This window comes from Hypanus sabinus, unplaced genomic scaffold (assembly GCF_030144855.1).
Source record: "Hypanus sabinus isolate sHypSab1 unplaced genomic scaffold, sHypSab1.hap1 scaffold_1119, whole genome shotgun sequence".
Taxonomy (NCBI): domain Eukaryota; kingdom Metazoa; phylum Chordata; class Chondrichthyes; order Myliobatiformes; family Dasyatidae; genus Hypanus; species Hypanus sabinus.
The window spans coordinates 23,964-42,594 of NW_026779176.1; the positions used below are offsets into that span (position 1 = coordinate 23,964).

At 45.7% G+C, this 18,631-nt stretch overlaps 1 protein-coding gene and 1 long non-coding RNA gene across 2 annotated transcripts; one reads left to right on the top strand and one right to left on the bottom strand.

Annotated features, from left to right (window-relative positions):
* Positions 1-305: 305 nt before the first annotated feature.
* On the top strand, positions 306-8,209 carry LOC132386362 (zinc finger protein 239-like). Its single transcript, XM_059958616.1, has 2 exons — positions 306-1,150; positions 7,137-8,209. Exon 2 carries the CDS (start codon positions 7,586-7,588, stop codon positions 8,099-8,101), a length of 516 nt encoding a protein of 171 aa, XP_059814599.1. The 5' UTR covers positions 306-1,150; positions 7,137-7,585; the 3' UTR covers positions 8,102-8,209.
* A 3,065-nt stretch (positions 8,210-11,274) lies between these two features.
* LOC132386361 (uncharacterized) lies at positions 11,275-16,845 on the bottom strand. Its single transcript, XR_009509500.1, has 3 exons — positions 16,711-16,845; positions 13,241-13,507; positions 11,275-11,403 (listed from the first exon to the last, which is right to left on the bottom strand). It is a non-coding gene; the product is annotated as an uncharacterized LOC132386361 (long non-coding RNA).
* Positions 16,846-18,631: the final 1,786 nt, after the last annotated feature.

The window sequence follows — 18,631 nt, forward strand, 5'->3', positions numbered from 1 at the left end:
GTGAAAATCAAGCAGAATCTCAAGTTGCTGGAGATGTGCACTAAAAACTAAATGTTTGAAGTCATTCTGACAAAACGTCTTTAACCTGACATGTAAGGTTTTTTCCTCTCCCCGCAGCTGTTCCTTACCTGCTGAGCGTTTCTGGTAATTCCAGCTTCTTTTTATTACATTCACCCTGGACTGGTTTATATTTCCTGAAATGGACCTGATTTAACCTGGAAATGGAAATCACTCATCTGTGATAGTAGATCAGTAAAGGGAGCACAACTTTTCCCTGTCAATTATCCTGGTACCAGTTTGTCTGTTATTCCTGGAAATGTGTTCAGTACAGTTGTTGCTAATGAGGTTCACATGAATAATCTCAGGAGCGATAGAGATGGTTCTGGACCTGGAGTTCAGAGGGACAGTGTGGGTGGTGGAGGAATGTATGGTTAAGTAAACCTACCGAATGCTGAAGCGCCTGGATACAGTGGACATGGAGAGGATGTTTCCATTAGACATGGAGAGTCTGTGATCTGACAATACAGTCTCAGAATAAAGATGCTTCCCTTTAAAACTCAGAAGAGAAAATTTTTTGGCCAAAAGATGTCTGATCTGTGGAATTTGTTACCGCAGAGGTTGGCTGAGGCTGCCATTTGGGTATATTTATGACAGAGATTAATATATTCAGGATTGCTAATTAGCTTCAGGGTTACAGGAGGAACGGGAATATGGTGTTGGAATAAAAATCAGCCATGGTTGAATGGTGTGGCAGACCAGATAGATCGAATCATCTAATTCTGTTCCTGTGTCGTATGTCTTACCATCACTGAATGATGGCTCCTTCTTATCCCATATCGCTTTGTGACATTTGAAGGACAATAAAAGATTGTTCACTGAGATCATTATATTTGCTTTCAACGTTTAAATTTCAGTGAGTTTTGTTCCTAGTAACATTAAGCAGAAATGTTTGGTCCTCCTTTTCATTGTGAACGTGCTTCATTATCTTTCATGTTAAAGTTAGACTTGCGGTGAGAGATTTATTGGAAGAAAAACCACGATTGAAGACGAGGGAACAGCAACAAGTGAACCAGCCCGAGGATTGAGAGCACCGACCGGAGAGAACCCATCTGACTCGGAGATTCCAGTGATTCAGTCAGGAGAAAGTTTGGTGAGTCTCATTTACACAAACACTGGTCCTTTAGACATTACGTACCTGCACAAAGGAAGGTAGGAAATAGTTGGGAGTGAGACAGAATGTGCCCAGAAGAACCAGTGATACCTCTGTCAGACCCAGTTGTGAAGCAGCCCTCCCCCTAATGTTCACTTTAAACTTTTCGCCCTTCACCCTTAACCCATGTCCTCTGTTTTTTTTTTCTCCCCTAGTCTCAGTGGATAGAGCCTGCTTGCATTCACTCTATCTGTGCCCATCATAATTTTATATACCTCTATCAAGTCTACACTCATCTTCTGCACTCCTAGGAATGAAGTCCTAAATTATTCAACCTTTCTCTGTATCGCAGTTTCTCAAGTCCCGGCAACATCCTCATAAACTTTCTCTGCACACTTTCAGCCTTATTAATATCCTTCCTGTAATTCGGTAACCAGGGCTGCATACAATACTCTAAATTCGGCCTCACCAATGCCTTATACAACCTCACCATAACATTCCAATTCTTATACTCAGCACTTTGATTCATAAAGGCCAATGTATCAAAAGCTCTCTTTACTACCCTATCTACACGTGTCGCCACGTTTAGGGAGTTTTGTATCAGTATTCCTAGATCCCTCTGTTCTACTGCACTCCTCAGTGCCCCACCATCTACCTTATATGTTCTACATTATTTTTTCCTTCCGAAGTGCAACACCTCACACTTGTCTGTATTAAACTCCATCTGCCATTTTTCAGCACATTTTTGTAGCTGGTCCAGATCCCTTTGCAAGGTTTGAAAACCTTCCTCACTGTCCACTACACCTCCAATCTTTGTATCATCAGCAAATTTGCTGATCCAATTTACCAAATTATCATCCAGATCATTGATATAGTTGTCAAGTAACAATGGACCCAGCACTGATCCCTGTGGCACACCACTAGTCAAAGGCCTCCACTCAGAGAAACAATCCTCCACTACCACTCTCTGGCTTCTCCCATTGAGCCAATGTCTAATCCAATTTACTACCTCACCATGTATACCTAGCGACTGAATCTTCCTAACTAACCTCCCATGCAGACCTTGTCAAAGGCCTTACTGAAGTCCATGTAGACAACATCCACTGCCTTCCCTTCATCCACTTTCCTTGTAACCTCCTCGAAACACTCTAATAGATTTGTTAAACATGACCTACCACACACAAAGCCGTGTTGACTCTCCCTAATAAGACCCTGTCTATCTAAATAATTGTCAATCCTATCTCATAATACTCCTCCAATGATTTACCCACTACCGACATCAAACTTACCTGCCAATAATTTCGAGAATTACTTCTAGAACCTTTTTTAAACAACGGAACAATATGAGCTATCCTCCAATCCTCCGGCACCGTAGGTAACAACATTTTAAATATATCTGCCAGGGCCCCTGCAATTTCAACAATAGTCTCCTTCAAGGTCCGAGAGAATACCCTGTCAGGTCCTGAGGATTTATCTACTCACCTCAAGATAGCAAGCACCTCCTCCTCTTCTATCTGTATAGGTTCCATGACGTCAATACAGAGTTCCCTGTTTGCCTTATTGGTCCCAGGGACAAATAAGTCCTTGTTTGCCTTCTTTCCATTGACTCCATGCCAGTTTACTTAGTAAATACAGTCGGGAAAAAAAACATTTAAGATCTCCCCCATTTCTTTTGGTTCCATACACAGCCGACCACTCTGATCTTCAAGAGGACCAATTTTATCCCTTACTATCCTTTTGCTCTTAACATACCTGGAGAAGCTCTTTGGATTATCCTTCACCCTGACAGCCAAAGCAAACACATGTCGTCTTTTAGCCCTCCTGATTTCTCTCTTGAATAATTTCTTACACTTTTTATACTCCTCTAGTACCTTATTTGCTCCCTGTTTCTTATACATGTCATACATCTCTCTCTTCTTTATCAGAGTTCCAATATCCCTCAAGAACCAAGTTTCCTTATTCTTATTCACTTTGCCTTTAATCCTGAGACTTTGTTCCCAGGGTGTCCTCATGGGCTGTCCAGAAATGATTTCAGCTGGTGACAACCCTGTTTTCCCCTGTGGGGTAGCCCTCATATGGAATCGGGCTAATGGTCGGACCTTCAACCAAGTGAGTCCAGTCTCCACTGTTAGTCTGGCTAGTTTACTCTTCAGAGTGCCATTGGCTCTTTCCACTCTGCCAGCGGCCCGTGGGTGGTGTACACAGTGGAATTGTTGCTTGATAGCTAGTTTGTTACACATCCCTTCATTTATTTTCACCACAAAGTGTGGGCCATTGTCAGAGCTCAGCATCTTTGGCAGGCTGTACCTGGGAATTATTTCCCGTAATAATACCTTCACAACAGTCATAACTGTATTAATGGTAGTTGGAATAGCTTCAATCCATCTACTAAACACATCTATAATAACTAAGCAGTATCTATAGCATTGTACTTTAGGCAATTCAAAAAAAGCAACTTGTAGACACCAGAAAGATCCACCTGTCAAAGGAGTCGTACACGGTGTGCAGGGTACAGGTTACCAACCATTCCCTCCTTTCCCAGGGGTGTCAAATCATGTATATGATCGACCAATATTGGTAAAAATTGTGTAGGAACACAAACTTGTCCCACTAGGTGATCAGAAACCTTAGGCCGGGAACTTTCTGGCACCCCATCTGGGACCACAGTTTTCACTCCTCCTCAGAGGCAGCCCCCTCAGAAGAACAAAACTCGAGGTAGCTGTAGAACGGTGAGTAAGTTGTTTGCAAAGGTGGCATTACTAATGGGGTGGCCAGAGGACGTCAGGAATCCCCATGTTCCCAGAGAGCCCCGTAGTCATGTACCATTCCAAACGCATAACGGGAGTCTGTGTAAACGTTCCCACTTTAGTCTGTTGCTGGTATACAGGCACGAGTCAAAGCAAACAGCTCAGCCTTCTGCGCGGAGACAGCTGCTTCAAAAGAGGCATGTTCAATTATGTCACTGTCCGTCAATATCGCATAGCCAGAACATCGTTTTCCTGCTGGATCCACAAAAGACATTCCATCCTCATAAAACGTTGCCTCAGGCTACAGGGGGTATTGCAGAATGGATGGGAGAGTCTGTCCTTCTTTCACAGTGATCCAGATGGGCTAGAGGGGGTATTGCAGAATGGATGGGAGAGTCTGACCTTCCTTCACAGTGATCCGGACGGGCTAGAGGGGGTATTGCAGAATGGATGGGAGAGTCTGTCTTTCTTTCACTGTGATCCAGACGGGCTAGAGGTGGTATTGCAGAATGGCTGGGAGAGTCTGTCCTTCTTTCCCAGTGATCCGGATGGGCTAGAGGGGGTATTGCAGAATGGATGGGAGAGTCTGTCCTTTCACAGTGATCCGGATGGGCTAGTGGGGATATTGCAGAATGGATGGGAGAGTCTGTCCTTTCACAGTGATCCAGACGGGCCAGAGGGGGTATTGTAGAATGGATGTGAGAGTCTGTCCTTTCACAGTGATCCGGATGGGCTAGAGGGGGTATTGCAGAATGGATGGGAGAGTCTGTCCTTCTTTCACTGTGATCCAGACAGGAGGTCTGACTTCATGGACTGAAATTGCCCAGAGATGGGGTACAACGTCTTGGGTTCAGTCACTATTAAAAGAATGTCTTACCAGATGTCCCGTCTTCACCACAGACTCCTTCCAGTACCGGAGTTGGCCCGCGGCCAAGTCTTGCCAGTCTCCCTCGGTGCTGGAGGCTTGTTTCGTCAGGGTGTAGGCAAGGAGCCCTCGGCTCTTTGGCTTGAACCCAGGGCAAACCCTAACGGTGGTATTGGGAACCACCAGTCCTGTCTGTCGCCAAAAGAAATCTGGAACTTCGGCCAGAAATGCAGTGCCGTCTCTTCCTTTATCCTCTCCAATCACCATGACTGGGAACTTCTGTCCCTCGAGGGGTTTCCTCAGGTGAGCACGACGTAGGGTCATAGCACAGAGTCACATGAGAGCTGGCCACCGGCAGAAGGGGTTTAAAGGTACTGGAGTCCAGATAAAGTGCCCACCACTGGGTGGTCAGAGGAAGCTATCAGTTGTTTGCAGTTCCGGCATAATATCCTTGTCCGTGTATAGAATCTCGACTTCCAACGGACAGAGCAAGTCTCTCCCTACGAGATTTCACCCCCCGTCTGGTGATGACTGTAAATGAAACCTCACACTGGTTCCCCTGGAATTCCACCTGCAGTGGCTGGGTACGTGAATACGTACGTTCCGTGCCTTCGAACCCAGACAGAGTGATTGTAGCGTCTGATAGCTGGAATCCCTTTTGATAGTATTTCCTGATCGAGAGTGGTTTTGGTTGCCCCATATCAATCATAAACGGAATTGAAATTCCAGCAACTGTCAATATTACACTGGGCTCTTCCTGAGGGATGAATCTCACAGTAGGAAACATCTTTGCTTGTCAATTTCTAAACGGTTGTTGTCCCCACCTGTCCCTAGGTAGGTTTTTGATCCCATTTCTGATCCCAAAATATAACCTGCTCGCATCCTTCTTCCCGCTGAACATGTTCACTTTAAATATTAGTTCCTTTCGGGGTTGATCAGGAATCGAAAATCAAGTTCCAATAATATGTCAAAGCTCGTCGCATTCGATTTCGGTCATTGTCAGGCCAATCCATATTATCTGTTTTAATCATGTTGGCTTAGTTGGTAAGTTTTGGAGCAGTAGGACATTAAACTGGGGATACAGATTCCCATTATTAAAAGGCTTGGTCTCCTGTGAAAGTGCCATAGCAGGCCACAAATCACTCCCAATAGTCTGGTCCTGATTCCCCAGGGTTAGTCTTGCATTCAGGTACTTTAGTCATGTTTACAGGTTGCTGGAGAGCCCTTTCCATGGGGTTAGCCTGTCTCCATTCCTCCTGTAGTTCAGAATCAGCTCCTTTGTTTTTGTGACAACGAGGGAGAGTTTGGTTTCTTGACACCAGTCAGATGTTGTTCAGACCACACATATCGATCACTCAGCTCCTGAATTGCTCCCAGAAACTCCAGCCATTGCTGCTCTGTTGTCACTCCTATCTTTCCCTTTCAAACAAGTTTGGCCTGCTTCTCTGTCACAGAAACATGGGGGATTTCAGTACGGAAACAGGCTATTTGGCCCAGCTAGTCAATGCTAAAAAAACATTTAAGGTATCTATTGCAACTACCTGACTGGGACCATCGCCCTCCATACCCCTACCATCCAGGCTCCCATCCAAACTTCTTTCAAATGGTGAAACTGAGCTCACAAGTACCCCTTGTGCTGACATCTCATGCCACGCTCTCACGACCGATTCAGTGAAGAGCTTTTCCACGTGCTCCCTTTAAATGTTCACCTTCCCCGCTTACCCATGCCCTCTAGTTGTCATCCCACACCACCTCAGTGGAAAAAGCTGCTTGCATTTACCCTATCTATACCCTCATAATTCTGTATACTTCCAACAAATCTTCAAAGCAATGTTTAATCACCTTGTTTATGTTTAGTGCATTTTTTAGGTGTATAAGAATATGAGGGGCATTGATCGTGTAGATAGCCAGAGGTTTTATTCCCAGGACTGAAATGGCTAACACGAGGGGGCATAGATTTAAGGTGCTTGGAAATAAATACTGAGGGGATGCCAGGGGTAAGTTTTTTACACAGGCAGTGGTGGGTTCGTGCAATACACTGCCGGCTATTTGTGTGAGAGTGTTTCAGTTACTGTGGGGCCAGGAACCCATCAGCTCAGTGGGAACAGGGAATAATAACAATGGAGAGAGAGTCAAACTGAGGCAGGTCACAGATTGGAGGTGGCAGAAATGCCCCATTCTTTTAAAGACAGGTAGAGCATCAGAGTGTTTGATGGTCATTCCAGCACTGTGCCCAGTTAGAAGATGATTTCTCTCTCCAACTTGGGTTGAACTTCACTGTAACTGTGTGATTCCAGATCACATCTTGCCAACTCATGTAATTTCATCTGAAATGTTCTACACCCTTTGATGGATTTTGTAAATCTTTTTACAGGTTAGAAAATGACAAGGAATTTGTCTACAGGAATCTCAAACAGAACATACCAGTTTTGCTGTCTCTATCCAGATATTTAAGAAGTGGAGCAAGGGATTCAATCGATCATCCTTCCTGCTCAGACTGTGGGGAGGGATTCACTCGGTCATCCTTCCTGCTCAGACTGTCGGGAGGGATTCACTCAATCATCTGACCAACTGGCATGCCCGTCATTTTGCACAGGGTAGATGCCATTCATCTGCTCAGACAGTGGGAATGGATTCATGCGGACATTTCAACTGAAGGTGCATCAGCAAGTTCACACTAGGACAAGGCCATTCACCTATTCTGTGTGTGAGAAGGGATTTAGTCAGTGTACCCACCTGTGGACACACCAGTCAGTTCACACTGGGCAGAAGTTGCTCATCTGTTGAATTTGTGGGGAAAGATTCACTCGATCATCTGACATAATGGCTCAAAAGCAAGTGGACACCGGGGAGCAGCCGTTCACCTGCTCAGCCTGTGGGAAGGGATTCACGTTGTCAGCTCATCTGCAGGCACACCAGTCATTACACACTGGGGAGAGGCCATTCACCTGCTCGGACTGTGGGAAAAGATTCACTTCATCATCTCAACTTAAGATACATCAGCGAGTTCACACTGGAGAGAGGCCGTTCACTTGCTCAGTCTGTGGGAAGAGATTCACTCAGTCATCCCACCTACAGAGTCATCAGCGAGTTCACACTGGGGAGAAGCCATTCACCTGCTTGGACTGTGGGAAGAGATTTACTCAGTCATCCAACCTACAAGCACATCAGCAAGTTCACACTGGGGAGAGGCCTTTCACCTGCTTGGACTGTGCGAAAGGATTCACTCAGTCATCAGCACTGAAGGTACACCAGCGAGTTCACAGTGGGGAGCGGCCGTTCACCTGCTCAAACTGCGGGAAGGGATTCAGTTGCTCATTTAAACTGAAGGTACACTAGCGAGTTCACACTGGGGAGTGGCCGTTCACCTGCTTGGACTGTGGGAAGGGATTCACTTGCTCATCTAAACTGAAGGTACATCAGCGTGTTCACACTGGAGAGAGGCCATTCACGTGCACAGACTGTGGGAAAGCATTCACTCAGTCATCCGACGTAATGTCTCACCTGCGAGTTCACACTGGGGAGAGGCCGTTTACCTGCTCAGACTGTGGGGAATTATTCACTTGGTCATCTGAGTTAAAGGGACATCAGCAAGTTCACACTAGGGAGAGGCCGTTCACCTGCTCAGTCTGTGGGAAGGGATTCACTCGGTCATCTCAACTGAAGATACACCAGAGAGTTCACACTGGAGAAAGGCCATTCACCTGCTCAGACTGTGGGAAAGGATTCACTCGGTCATCTAAACTGAAGGTACATCAGAGAGTTCACACTGGAGAGAGGCCGTTCACCTGCTCAGACTGTGGGAAAGGATTCACACAGTCATCCTCCCTAATTGCACACCAGCGAGTTCACACTGGAGAGCGGCCGTTCACCTGCTTGGAATGTGGGAAGGGATTCACTCGGTCATTTCAACTGAAGATACATCAGCGAGTTCACACTGGGGAGAGGCCGTTTACCTGCTCAGACTGTGGGGAATTATTCACTTGGTCATCTGAGTTAAAGGGACATCAGCAAGTTCACACTAGGGAGAGGCCGTTCACCTGCTCAGTCTGTGGGAAGGGATTCACTCGGTCATCTCAACTGAAGATACACCAGAGAGTTCACACTGGAGAAAGGCCATTCACCTGCTCAGACTGTGGGAAAGGATTCACTCGGTCATCTAAACTGAAGGTACATCAGAGAGTTCACACTGGAGAGAGGCCGTTCACCTGCTCAGACTGTGGGAAAGGATTCACACAGTCATCCTCCCTAATTGCACACCAGCGAGTTCACACTGGAGAGCGGCCGTTCACCTGCTTGGAATGTGGGAAGGGATTCACTCGGTCATTTCAACTGAAGATACATCAGCGAGTTCACACTGGGAAGAGGCCGTTCACCTGCTTGGAATGTGGGAAGGGATTCACTCGGTCATTTCAACTGAAGATACATCAGCGAGTTCACACTGGAGAGAGGCCATTCACCTGTTCAGACTGTGGGAAGGGATTCACTCAATCATCCACCCTAATGTCACACCAGGCAGTTCACACTGGGGAGTGGCCGTACAACTGCTCCATCTGTGGGAAAGGATTCACTCTGTCATCTAAACTGAAGGTACATCAGAGCGTTCACACTGGAGAAAGGTCACTCACCTGTTCAGAATGCGGGAAGGGATTCACTCAATCATCCACCCTAATGGCACACCAGGCAGTTCACACTAGGGAGTGGCCATACAACTGCTCCATCTTTGGGAAAGGATTCACTCGGTCATCTCAACTGAAGATACATCAGCGAGTTCACACTGGAGAGAGGCAATTCACCTGCTCAGACTGTGGGAAGGGATTCACTCGGTCATCTCAACTGAAGATACATCAGCGAGTTCACACTCAGGAGAGGCCGTTCACCTGCTCAGACTGTGGGAAGGGTTTCACTCGGTCATCTCAACTACGGAGACACCAGCGAGTTCACACTGGGTAGAGTCTGTTCACCTGCTCGGACTTTGGGAAGAGATTCTCTCAGCCAGATCAACCAAATGCGCATCATTGAGTTCACACTGGGGAGAGGCTGTTCACTTGCTGTTAATGTGGGAAGCGATTCACTCAGCCAGCTAACCTTATGGTAACTCATTTTGGCTGGCAGCTTAACTTTGGAGTTGATAGACCCCAGCCCGGTCAAACTTAAGAAATCTCGTTTGGGTGGATGCTGTGTGATGTGTCCCCTGTTACAAATCAGTACCCTGAAATTACAAACAGTACACAATATGTGATTAACCAATTGAGCTTTATAATTCTTACTTTGACGATAGGGTTAGTAAAGTAAACAAACAAGCAAAAAGGAAAAGGGCCCACTCTCTCCATTCACGTCTTCTCATCTCTCCCCAGCAAAAGACTACAAAATCTCTCTTCCAGACTCACAAGAAAGAAGGTTTCTCTCATTGGATAGCCCTGCACTACAAAACCCTGTTTTCTCTGGTCTTAACCAAGCATTGCTGCTACAGAGAAACCATTACATCAGCAGTGAAACCTTACAGCATATTATACTTGTCACACACTGCCTTGTTCATACTGGGGAGAAAGTTTCAATAAGCTGCATGCTGGATATTTGTTGCTGAATATCACTGTTGCTGAATGCAATTTCGAGAGTTACTGTTGGAGCTGAATTACTATTGCTCACCACATCCAGTTCTGCACACTGGTCTCTGGGCATGGGAGGAGTTTCTTCTGCTGCACTTTCACCTTTAACGGGACTGGAGTTTAATATTCTGGATCTGAGACAAATAAATCAGTTTATTTTAAACTCTGTCTTTGGTACTTAAGTGAATTTGTAACACAGCTAGTGTACAGTAGAGAGTCAACACTGGCTAGCCGGACCCTGCCAGTGATTCTGTTCCATTAGATTATGAGGACACTCAGTCCTCATTTATTGTCATTTATAAATGCATGCGGGCATTATGAAATAATACAATGTTCCTCCAGAGTGGTATCACACAAAAAACAGGACAAACCAAAGAGTCACACTGACAAAAAAAAACACATAATTATAACATATCGTTACAGCAGTGCAAAGCAATACCATAATTTGATAAAAGTAGACCATGGGCACGGTTTAAGAGAAAGTCTCAAGTCCCGATTGACTCTAATAGTCCCGATATCAGGCAGCAAAAGGGAGAAACTCTCCCTGCCATAAACTCCCAGGCACCGACAAACTGATGCCTTGGAAGCATTCGACCACAGCAGACTCTGAGTCCTTCCGAAAACTTTGAGCCTGCGATACAGTCTCCCGAGTGCCATCCTCTGCCGAGCGCCTTCGTCCTGGCCACCGAAACAAGCAAAGCCGAGGTCTCAGAGGCCTTCTCCTCCGAAGATTCCGGACCGCAGCGGCAGCGAAACGGGCATTTCAGAAGTTTCTCCTGATGTTCCTGCAAGCTCTCACGTCTGTCTCCATCAAATCAGGGTACTTATTACACAACAATATTATACTTAATGTACAGATACAAATCTGTACTTAACAAGTAACAGTTATCATTCTCCAGAGAGGCCGTGTGCGCTGCGTTGTGCCGCCATCTTATTCCCCACCATGACAGTTCTTTTGAATCCTCCCCTGTACGGCCAAAGTCGGCATGGTTTTCCTCAGTAGAAATCTTCCCAGACAAATCTGTTGGAATCCTTTGGTGAAATAAGAAAGGCGGTGGGTGTTGTTTGTTCGGATTTTCAGATGGTCTTGAACCAGGTACTGCAGCTGAAGCTGCTTAACAAGACCACAGCTCATGGTATTTGATGTCTCTGTGCCTGTTCCCGCTGGAGTTTAGAATTATGGGGGGGGGGGGTGTTGGTGTCGCGGGGTGGGCTTCCCGAATACTGAAAAGCCGAGGTATGGAGGTTATGGAGAGGATGTTTCCCATAATGCGGAGCCCAGGACCAGGGGTAAACCCTCAAGACTACAGGGAAATCAATTCAGAAGAGAGATGAGGAGGAACTTATGATATTATGTTTATTCAACACGGCCTTGTCTGATCTATGCTTCTGTTCCCATCCCCGTCTACCTCCACCTCAAATGTACCCACCCACCCGCCTGCACTCAGATATATAGATAGGTAGATAGACACTTTGCTGATCCTGAAGGAATTTACTTGGAAGATTTAGAATTTTAGAAATTTCTATATGTCTCCATTTAAAATGAGTGGCCCTTTTCGATCCCTGTCCGTTTCTCTCTCACTGATCAACAGAGATATCAAAGAGCCCAGCACTTTCCCTCGTATATCTCCCCCATCTCAATCCCTGGTTTCTTTCCCAGTTTGACTCCCCATCTCTCTTCCCTCCCCATTCCCTCCAATCTTTCTCCACTGTCGTTCTCTCCCACGCCTCTTTATGCCCCCTCACTCGCTCCCCGTTTATTTCTCACCCACGTCCATCTCATTTTCCGCCATCCCTCACTGATTGTCGCCACCCGTCTCTCCCCTCTGTTTCTTGCCTCCGCCACTTCCCTCAGTCTGTCTCGGTAACACTCCAGCAGCCTCTTGTTGCTCTCTCTAACTCAGTGTGTCTCTCTCAATACCACTAAGCCTGTTCTCTCTCTGTCTCTCTCTCCCACCCCCTCTGTCTCCCACTTCCCTTCTCTCCTTCTCCCTCTTCCTCTATGTTTCTGTCTCTTTCCCTCTTCTGCTTCCTCCAACTCTAAATGCCAGCAAGTTCCGATGTGCAAACAACACCAAGGCTACTTATCTTGTCGATGTCACCGTCGCACATTGAAACGGACGGGATGCTATCCTGGAGTGAACACGGGCTGAGATTCAGTGTCGGGGTGGGGGTGTGGTTTGTAGACAGAAAGGGGAGAAGAGAGGTGAGAGTGAGACAAAGTTGGGTTGAGCAGAATAAGAGAGGGAGGCGAGGAAGTGGGAGAGGGCGTATTAGGATAAGAGGGGAGAGGAGGAAAGGGAGAGTGAGAAGATGGAGGAAAGAGAAGCAGTGTTTTGAGGAGTGAGGAGGGTGAAGGGTGGGGAGAAAGGGAGTGACAGATCTTGTGAGCGCACTGTGGAGAGAGGAGGGAGCAAGATTTTGAGGGAGCTGCACACACTCAGTGTTGGGGGACTTCCATTACCTGGGTCCCACTCACAGAAACTCTTCTAAGGATTTACTTTATACTTTATTTTACTTTTTTAAAATATTATTTTTTACGTTGCTGTATTTGCATCAACGAAAACCGGATTCAACACGCTGCGAGCATGTGCTATTTTGAACTGAAATGAAAGCCTAACCCAGAAAGATGAAGAAAATATCGCAATGGAACAGAGATGCCCTCTGGGGGCAGTGACGTTTCCTCAGATGGCTTTAGAAACAACAACACTCGCCGGGGGTGGGGGGGGGGCGTTCAGTATTCTTGGTGGGGCGGTAAGCTGCCTCTAACCAAAGAAAGACGTGGCACTGGGACGCGTTAAGAAGCCAAGCACTGCAGCCTTGAACATTCGTCATCACAACGCGTCTGACACTCGGCAATCTTACTAACCTAACAGACGTTGTTGGGGATGCATAAATTAGCAACCAGGGTGTTCGATATTTCCACTTGTTTCGCGGCACGAAAAGGTCTAGAATAGGTTGGGTAACACTGCTGTAGAAGAAAGAGTTAACCTGGATGAGCATAATTGTCCAGGGATGAGATCCCCACCACCTGAGCAGACCAGGTGTCAACTAGAAGCGTCTGACGCCAGGCTAAAAGTTGGAGATCTCTTCCCAGAAACTGAGTTGTTCCTTGTGGCGATACAGGACCAGGTAGCTGAAAAAAAGGTAACAGAAATGCTCATTAAAAGATCTGACAAATTCAAGACAAAGTGTATTTTCCTGTGTTGTGCCTCTCTCGGGCTGTAAAGCAGAATACAGTATGCTGTTTCAAACTATCCAACGCATTACATGATGCAAGAACGATTTACTTCAATCTGTTTCCTTACACAGTGGGAAGCATCATTCACCAGAATCTCGCTTGAAGATGCAGATTTTGGCAAGATCCTATAGATTAGTATAAGTATGCGCGTAATGCCGTTTTAAGGCGGAGTCTGACGATTATATTATGATCGATCCATTGTTTGGCAAGCAGTAAGTACATGATACCCCGTCAGGATATAATATCACAGGATAAGCATGCAAAGATAATTTACTTGATTGGTATAGTCATTCCGACACATACAACACACAAACGTCAGTGTGAATAACATATGAAATATGCCGACTTGAAAAGGAAAATGAAAGTCTGCGATATTGTCCCAATTGTAATATATACAACAGGTATAATCCCAAAGTCAGTACACTGAAACATTAGACAATTAGAGCTGCAGGACAATAATAAACACCGCTAGAACAGGCCGAAAATCCGTCGCAATTGAGAAATTAGATTTTTGTCTATGTCCAGACCTCACGTTTTACCCGTTTTAACTGAGAGAAAGGGAGGCAAAATAGACGTTTGGTTACTCCATGGAAATTCGCACAATTATGGACCAAATCCAGGAGCTCTGTAGCGTTAATCATTTCTCCATGACAGGTTTATCTAAAATTAAGGACAAGTGCAAGGTTTACTGTGAGTTCGTGCAGACTGTTGACTCGCTTTCTCATTTCATTCTGATGCAAAAGGCTAACGTAACAAATGAGATGCAATTTTGCCGATTAGGACTTGAATGCCCCCGGATCCTCTCCCGCTCCATCATTACCGAAAGGGGTGTGGCGGTGACAGGAGCCGGAATATGGTGGGGAATAAACATAAAAGATAGGGTGAGTTCAGTAATTGACAGGAGGTGGACGTCGCGGGCTGAAGGTGTGAATGTGTATTTTCCAGTGTTGTGCCTCTCTCGGCACTAAACCAGTTTTATTCTCCCCGCTGCCATGTTCTCCGATGTTAGTTCTGCAGTGTTAAGATGAAATCACCATAACCCCCTCTGAGAAGAGCTTAGATGCTTTGTTTATTGATTAGATGAATAATTGACGAGAGTGGATATTTCGCTGCGCTGATGAACTGCTCTCTGAACTTGGACTGAGTTACCCCATAAATAAACGTGTTTGTGCAGCAACTTAATAACATCAGCATGTATCCGGTATGTTGAAAAATGTATTCCGACTCATTGTAATTATCCAATCCAGAAAGGGATTCAGAAACTTTTACCGACCACAGGGTGATGAAGCTTCCGGAGATGGTGAGAAGTAAGATCACAGACCTCCTCCTGCTCTCCATCTCCGGGTCACTGCGGTTCTCCGTCTTGCTCTGACCCCTCAGCCCCTTACGGACGCGACTGGTCACGACAATGTGTCTGACTGTCAGAGCGTTGAGCAGGAGTATTAACACGAACGGGAGTAATGGCGATAGAGCAGTAGTAAAACAGTCATATCCCAACCACCCGGCATCCGTAAAGTAGCTCGGCTTTGGAATACAGTCCCAGGGTATATTGTCAATCACTTTCACAGGTTGCAATATGAAGAAGTAGGGCACATTATTCAAACACAACACAACACCGGTTGTTGTCAGAACCACAGACGCAGTTTTCCCGGTGCAATACTTTGCTCTCCAATTCTGACAACAGATGGCGACAAACCGATCAAACGTAAAGCTGACGGTGAACCAGACAGAACAGTCTGTGGCTGCCTCTCCCAGGACAGAGATCGTACTGCACACGGGGGTGATGTCCAGGAAAGTCCCGGGGAAGTAATAATAACTGACCCGCCACAATATCACCGCAAACACAATGGTCAGTAGATCCGCAGTTGCCATGGCCACCAGGTAGCGAGTGGTGCAGGTGGATAGACCGCACTTTCCCCGGGACAGAATCACTATTGCCACTAAATTCACTGGGGGAGGGGGAGGTGGGGGAGAAGGAAAGCAGAAAGATTGAATGAATTACTCTCGCTGGGTCTTTGTGCCGATATAAGCTGAAAAGAGAGAAAAATCAAACTTTGCGGGTGCTCATTACTGGGGTTTAAAAAGTTGTAAATCGGATTTTGCAGACGCCTCAAGCAGGGAGAAAGGTCACGGCACTCGGTATCGAAAGAGAAGCAGGATTTGGGAAGGAGGCATTGTCAACTAATCGCAAAGGGCTCTTTTCGGCCGATATGTAAAGTTTGAATACTTTGGCAACTTTCACGGCCATTGTGATTCCCGCGATCCCATCATCTATCTTTTGGCTGTCTTGGCATATCACCCAGCCCCGCTGCCTGACTTTGTCCATTTACAATGTTCAAAGTTCGAAGCAGATTTACTTCCTCTGTTCGCAGGCATTCATCTCTTCCTCGACTTCCCGTTTGTCACCCGTCCGCACGGGCCCAGCCTGGCTCGCTTTTGTTAAATTCCGCAGCTACCATTGGCCGCAGTTCCTTCACACTCTCTGATAGGATCGGATCTGGAAGTTCCCATTTTCATTTTTTGTTTTGCATATTCTTCCTGACCTGCTCCAAATTACAGAAGCATTATTCCAAATGGATCGATGTCCATTGTTCCAGAGCGGAGTATCCCATTTACTTTACACCGTCAGCCATCTAACAGACTGCTCTGGGTTGGCTAATCCCCACTTCACTGATAATATGGCGTGGAAACAAACCCTTGTAAACTGAAACGCACACCGACACTATTTGAATTTTCGAAACTCACGATCTTCCGAGATCGAACACACAAGTGAATCTCACCTGGGTTTCGCTTACCGCGTTCCCTTCAAACTCGCAGTATTTTTTTTTCAAACAAATCCCTTAAATTTTAAATTAAAGCATCTTGAACTATTAATGCTGAAAAAAATCAAGTAGTCCTTAAAGGTGCCGAGCGCGCTGAATTATCGGAGTTTACTTCGAACGCGTGTTTCTATTGATAAATCAAAACAGCTTGCCATGGACCCACGATATATATCCATCGCCCCGATCTTACACTCTAAATCTGTTTCAATCTTTTCTTTTGTTGTTTTTTTTCCCGCGCGCATTGAACAGCAAATGTTCGTTCGCGTCTGTTCTTACCAGGGACACCAATAACGGCAACAATCAAGTAATATATCTTCCTCACGCGGTAAATAATTTCAAGCATGTTGTGTGAGACTCAGCCTGTATTCCAGCTGCCCGCGATCACGCTTCAGATACTCTGAGCTAATGAATCTCCACGGCCATTCATTTATACCCGCTCCAGAACGCTAAATATACTAGGCTGACGTGTTTTCAACAGCTGGGGTAAAAATAAGCATGATTTCATTCAAATAAAATCCCAAATGTGATGAGGTATGGAGAGCTTCACAGGAAATTGCAAAATCTCACAGATGAAGAAATGACGATTGGAGAAGTCAGTGAATGTTGTTGTGAGTCACTCTCAGGCTCGCCTCTCTGTTTCATGATTCTCATTGTTGATCTTGTCCATTCCCAGACTCCATAGACTTTGTCGTCATAGACCAATTCTATACTGACACTGGGTTGCTCTGTTCCACTCTGGAAATTGTCTCCGTTATAGATGTTTCAATAGAAATATACAAACGAATATATTGTTTGTGCTTTCCTGTAATATAGTGAACAGCAATAAGCTGATATCGCATCCAGGCTTACGAGGCAGGGAACGCACGCAAACTGTTAATCACAATAATCACAACACGTACAAAAAGCTGGAAGAACTCAACAGATAAGGCAGCATCTATGGAGATGAATAAAGGGTCGACTTTTCATGCCGAGACGCCTTCTTCAAATTAATTAACTCTTCGTCGAGCACCTCAGCTCCAACAACAAAAAGCCGAATTTCCCAGTGGCCAACCATTTCAATTCTAATCCCCATCCCTAGTCCGAAATGTCGGCCCATGCCCACCCTCAGGTTGGAGGAGTAACCTGCAAATCTATTCTCTCTGTGGAACCTCCAATCTTATGACATGAACACATACATCTGAAACTTCCTGTGTTTACCCCCCCCCCCCTCCCCCCGTCCCTCTTCATTTCACCACTCTGGCCTCCTGCTCTTCTCCTCACCTGCCAGTCACCTCTCTCCGGTCCCCCGCTACTTCCCTTTCTCCCGTGATCCACTCTGTCCTATCAGATTCCTTCTTCTCCAGCTCTTTGCTTTTTCCCATTATCAGCCCCAGCCACATTTCGCCCCATATCCAACCTGTCTGGCTTCACCTATTAGCTTCTAGCTTGTTTTCTTTCCAGATACTCCCAACGTTCTTATTTTGGCATTTTCCCCCTTTTTACGCCATCCCGAAACTGGGTCGCAGCCTGAAAAGTCAACTGTTTATTCATTTTGATACATGCTGCCTGACCTGGTGAATTCCTCCAATATTTTGTGTCAGTATAACATTGATTGCAGACCATCACTTGGTAAACCAGGAACACGCAATGTTTGTACCGATATGATGCAAATAATTCAATCGCCCTCAAATTGGTGTGACTGCTTAAACTGACAGAGTATCTGCATTCATTACATTTGTACCAGCAATGACAACTGTTTTGCAGATGAACTGAATTGGTAGCGCTGTTAACAGTAAGGTAGAAAGTCGTAAAACCACAAGATTATAGGAGCAATAGTAGGCCATTCAACATCGAGTCTGCTCCACCTTTCAATCATCGGCTGATCCAATTCTTCCTGTCATCGTCACTCCCCTGAGCATTATGCTCACTCCCATTATGCACCCTGAGCACCTTCTCTGTCGTAATTTCCACTGCACATACTTCACCTCCCTGATACTATTCAATGTCCGGTGTACTGCATACGTCTTCCATTGTGAAGACTGATACAAAATTCGTATTCAGTTCCTTTGCCATCTCTCCGTCTCTCGTCACAATACCTCCAGCGTCATGTTCTATTAGTCCTCTATCTACCCTCAATTCACTTTTCTTCTTTATATAGTTAAAAAGGTTTTCATCTCTTCTTTGATATTAGTCACCAGCTTCCTTTCATAATTCATCT

What these genes read in the sequence shown, in the direction of transcription:
- LOC132386362 (XM_059958616.1), top strand. Translation starts at nt 7,586, where the DNA reads ATGGCTCAAAAGCAAGTGGACACCGGGGAGCAGCCGTTCACCTGCTCA.